The sequence below is a fragment of the Sphaeroforma arctica genome (assembly GCF_001186125.1).
Source record: "Sphaeroforma arctica JP610 unplaced genomic scaffold supercont1.527, whole genome shotgun sequence".
In the NCBI taxonomy this organism is placed as follows: domain Eukaryota; class Ichthyosporea; order Ichthyophonida; genus Sphaeroforma; species Sphaeroforma arctica.
The window spans coordinates 19,516-24,719 of record NW_014040031.1 but is presented as its reverse complement, the minus strand read 5'-3'; the positions used below and the strand labels follow the sequence as shown (position 1 = coordinate 24,719).

Below are 5,204 nucleotides of genomic sequence, written 5' to 3'. Positions count from 1 at the left end.
ATATTTTTAATTGGCACAGGTCACCCATTGATATTTTAGTTGGCACAGGCCACCCATTGATATTTTAGTTGGCACAGCTCACCCATTGTTATTTTAATTGGCACAGGTCACCAATTGTTATTTTAATAGGCACAGGCCACCCATTGTTATTTTAATTGGTACAGGTCAGAAGAACAACCGACTCAAAGGATTCATCAACAACAATGTGAACATGCAACTGCTGCTGAAAGATATTAAGCGCGATTTCGACCAGTCCGATGACGAGGCAGAACCCAATGGAAAGCCTAAAAATCCGAAGTACCCTAGCAACCCTGAAACCCCTTTTGATACTACCAAAACGGGAATTAGTAGTAAATCGCAGTTGAGCCATCCCAAATTCATCAAATTGGCTTCCGTTTTGGACGAGCACTTTTTGAAAAACGGCAAAGACTCGCGCGTGATGGTGTTTGCGCATTACCGCGACACGGTAGTAGAGATTGTCAAACGGCTCAAGAAGGAGCCCAACTTCAAGGTATGTCTCACACACTGACACGTGCATAGTGGCATCCACACGCACTGTTGCATAGGCCAGGTGCACCTGTGGTCAAACGTGCACTGTGATGTGGCTGTTATGGGTTATTCCCCCTATGCCCTCACTCACCACGTGCGTGTGTGTGGCTATCTGTTGGTTTGCCTGAGGGTTATACTTGTTCTGTTTCTGACAACCTTCGCTTACCATCGTATGCTCAGGTCAGCATGTTCATCGGCCAATCAGATGGCAAGAACCATAGCGGTCTCAAGCAGCGCGAACAGCTGGAAGGTCAGTCTCATGTCATAACGCTAACCCTAAAACTCTGGAACGAACGCTAACCTCGTGTATGCTCGCATACGCTCGTTCTCGTGTTCTTTGTGTCTGTGTGTACAATGTAGTGTACATGGGTATGTGCTCCATACACCCAGAATAGTACGTATACTATTGTGATTTTAGGTGTGTTCATTGTGTCTGTGTGTACATGGTATAGTGAACATAGGTATGTGCTCCATACACTCTGAATTGTACGTATACCATTGTGATTGGAAATGTGTTCTGCTCATTTGTGATTAAGGGTTTAGTTGTGGTGTACGTGCACAGCCAGTGACCGCAGGTGAATGGCAACAGTTGAACAGTCGATCGCAACGGAATGTCCGCAATCACCTTCCGCGTGCTTACCTGTCTGCTGCGACACGAGTCTTTGCCACACAGGTGTACAGACATACCGTTTGCTAAACAATACTTTCTATTAGCATATCCTCCTTATCGTGTATGGTTCTTATATGAAACCTTCACTTACACACTCTCTAATAGCATCACATCCTTATCATAATACATACACTTGCACTCTCTCTATTAGCATCACATCCTTATCATGATACATACAATAGCACACTCTTTATTAGCATCACATCCTTTTCGTGTATGGTGCTTTCATGGTACCTTCACTTACAGTTGGGGTGTCTGCCTCATTTCTTCTCTCAACACCTCTGATCATTTGTATCTTCATATTTTCTGCATACGCAGTGCTGTCTAAATTCCGTGCGGGTGAGTTGAATGTGCTGGTGTCCACGAGTGTTGGTGAGGAAGGCCTTGATATCGGGGTAAGTTTGTGTAGCGGTGGAGGTGTGTCTGTTGTGTGCCGTTGAGAGAGTCTCGGTGGTTTCTCCTGTGGGTTATATGTAGACACGGACTGGGCTGAGACGTTTAATTTGGCTTATTTTTGTATCACAAACTTGTATTGAGATTGTTTATATGGCGTTTTTATTATCAAAACTTCTTGTTGAGATAAATTTTTTGGTCTCTTATGTATCAGAACCTTGTGCTGGAACTATTGATTTCGCTTTTATGTATCAGAACTTTGCGTTGTAGTAATTTGGCTTCTTGTATTAGCACCTCGTGTTGGGTCAATAAATTTAGCTTTTATGCACCAGAACTTCGTGTCGAGATTCTTGATTTGGCTTTTATGTATCAGAACCTTGTGTTGAGATAATTAATATGGCTTATATGCACCAGAAATTTATGTTGGGATTTTTGATTTGGCTCTATGTATCACAACCTTGTGTTCAGGCATAATTTGGCTTTTATGCACCAGGTTTTGTGTTGGAATTCTGGATTTGGCTTTTATGTATCAGAACCTTGTGTTGAGATAATTAATTGGGCTTATATGCACCAGAACTTTGTGTTGGGTTTTTGATTTTGCTTTATGTATCACAACCTTGTGTTGAGATAATTAATTTGGCTTTCATGTATCTTGCTCTAGATGACTTTGACTGTTCGGTTGAGCGGGCTGATAGGTTCAGGACAAGTGTGTTCATAATAAAGTGGTCTACGTGTACCATCAAGTTGCTCCAATTTAAGAATGCGATAGAAAATAACAGGGTTTAGGGTTTTGGTTTTCTAGGCCGCTCAAACGCGCCTTGTAGTGCCTTAGTCGGGTGTACTGTCCAATGGTAGGCTTTAGGGTTGCAGAGGTTTGCCTACATTCTGTGGGTTTTAGACCCACATTCTAACTGTACTACCTTCCTTGCGATGCACTACTCACACTCACGCATAACAACAAATTCTGTCCCCACATATGACTACCGTAGGATCTGGATCTGATCATCTGCTTTGACGCACAACAGTCGCACACTCGGCTGGTGCAGCGCATGGGCCGCACAGGCCGAAAGCGACAGGGCCATGTGGTCATGCTAGTCACCGAGGGCAGAGAAGCCGCCAAGTACAACAACTCCCTCCGCACAAAGAACGGTACGTGCGTGTATCTTATCTCTGCGTGTGTGTACTGTCCTTAGGTAGGTAGATGGAACCCTAAACCCTAAAATCCAAAAACTTTAAAATAAACCGAGCCTTCCACCACCATCGGAAAAGCCGGGTCATGCGGTCTCATCACTTGCCTTTGTGTTTCAGGTATCTCCAAAGTCATTAACAAGAACCGCGGCACTCTGCCCTTCTACGCCCTCAACGCTGACATGGTGCCACCGGATGTGGAACTCAAATGCCGCATGGTCAACATCAACGTCACCGCACCATTCGACCGCAACTACACCACTGGCCGAGGTCAACGCACTTCAAAAGGTGTGTGTGTGTGTTTACCTTTTCAGAGGTCAATGGTTTCCTATAAGGTGTGTGTTTAAACATTCAGAGGTATGGTTTCCTATAGGGTGTGTGTGTGTTTACACCTTCACAGGTTTGTAGTTTGGTTTTAGGGTTTTTAGGGTTTAACACATTTAGTGGTTTATCGTTCCCCGTGGCATAGTGTAGTACAGGTATGATGCATTAGTGAATACTGATGACACTATTCATTCTGAACATTTGGGCCAAACACTGCGGGCGACGGTAGTGCGTTAGTTCACGACTACGAAGACTAAATGCGATTTTTAAGGTTACGAAGGCTGCAGCTCCAACGCACGCACTTCTATGCACAAGTGATCTTTGTTGCCTATCAGGTGTTGATCATCCCTGCTATATACATTGAAACCCTAAAACGCTTAAAATCCCTAAAACCCTAAAACCCTAAACCCCGCTCGTGCATTACATCACATTTTCACACAGCCCTCAAGAGTCCTGCGGACGGTGGCTTAACGGCAGAAGAGGAGTTGGCATGCGCAAAAGCATACGGTGACTGTGGACCAATACAATCGCTCAAACTCCATGCGCACCTGAGCAAACAGAAGAGACTCTCCTCAGTGAACAAGGCCACCCACACCCACCGCACACACACCATGGCCAAGTATGTCCTGTTCATTATAGTTATAGGTATAACATCCACTGCACACACGCCATGGCCAAGTATGTCCTGTTCATCATAGTCATAGCCATGTGTATAACACCCACTGCACACACACCATGACCAAGTTTTTCCTGTTCATTATAGTCATAGTCATATGTAAAACACCCATTACACACAAACCATGGCCAAGTATGTTCTGTCCATTATAATTATAGGTATAACATCCACTGACACACATCATGGCCAAGTATGCCCTGTTCATTGCACTCGCCCTGTAGTTATGTGTGCATCATGTTCTGTGTACTTCATTTGCTCACATTTGGATTACATTGATCTACTCAGTGATCGACCAATAGTCGTGTACTTCCTTTTCACCATGCGAGGCAGTCTTTGCTGCTTTGCACTGTGTGGCACTGTTTTATCTTTGTTGTACTACAGCTTAAACAACTAATAATCTTGCATGGTTTACGTTGCAGATTGTCTGTTCTTTTGTTGTACTACATATGCTTAAGTCGTTGCCAGTGTGTCAGTTACATTCCCTGGTGCACCTTCTGCGTCTGATAATTAATAATCGTTCATGGTTTGCGTTGCAGAGTGCTGCAGCTGATTGATGATCTGATCATTGACCCAGACACAGTGGATGGCTTCATGGCCGACTGGTCAGTGCACCTGTACCCACATGACGGTAGGATGGTCGTTACTTTTCGCATCACATCGAAGTCTCATCACGTGCACCCTAATGCGTTTGTGTGCACTGTGTTGTCTTCGTTCGTATGCACTGTGTTGTCTTCGTTCGTATACACTGTGTTGTCTTCGTTCGTATGCACTGTGTGGTCTTTGCTTTGAGATGATATCGGGCAGCCATACGATGACCACACCAGACACCAATGATCACAAGCACACCCCACTGCCCATTCGCCCTGTGTACTATGGATGCCATTCACCAATGACCACATGCACACCCCACTGCTCATATGCCCTGTGTACTTGTGTGTTGTGATTGGGATTGCCGGATAGTTAATCAACCATCTGAGCTGGCACATGACATGCCGTCTCAGTTATTCGTTTTTTTGATTCCGTACAGTGTACGCGTTAGTTTTATCGGACAGCGACTGCCCAGAAAGTCCACTGCCACGCCACCGCAAGACACTCAACATACCACCACAGTCCAACAAACACAGCGCATCAGCCAGTGGCACCAGTGTCGACAGCCGCTGCTGTGAGCGAACGAGACCTGTGCAGCTCAGCCGAACACACCATTCCAACACACCACACGCCCAACCACACAGTGTGTATGCCCTGTGGCTGCGTGTCTGTTGTGTCGTGTGGCTGATACTCGATGTGTTGTGTGTTGTGTGTTGTGTGTTGTGTGTTGTGTGTTGTGTGTTGTGTGTTGTGTGTTGTGTGTTGTGTGTTGTGTAGTTGTGTTGTGAGTTGTGTGTTGTGTGTTGTGTGTTGTGT

The 5,204-nt window shown here is 45.1% G+C and overlaps 1 protein-coding gene across 1 annotated transcript in view; it reads left to right on the top strand.

Annotated features, from left to right (window-relative positions):
• Window positions 1-211: 211 nt before the first annotated feature.
• SARC_06991 (hypothetical protein) overlaps window positions 212-5,204 on the top strand; it is a gene marked incomplete at its 5' end in the record, with an annotated part of 22,372 nt that continues 17,379 nt past the window's right edge. The window contains 8 exons of the mRNA XM_014299076.1: window positions 212-511; window positions 730-799; window positions 1,538-1,614; window positions 2,602-2,761; window positions 2,921-3,088; window positions 3,566-3,743; window positions 4,337-4,428; window positions 4,828-5,031. Coding sequence (XP_014154551.1) covers window positions 212-511; window positions 730-799; window positions 1,538-1,614; window positions 2,602-2,761; window positions 2,921-3,088; window positions 3,566-3,743; window positions 4,337-4,428; window positions 4,828-5,031 — 1,249 coding nt within the window. The remainder of the gene's footprint in view (window positions 512-729; window positions 800-1,537; window positions 1,615-2,601; window positions 2,762-2,920; window positions 3,089-3,565; window positions 3,744-4,336; window positions 4,429-4,827; window positions 5,032-5,204) is intronic.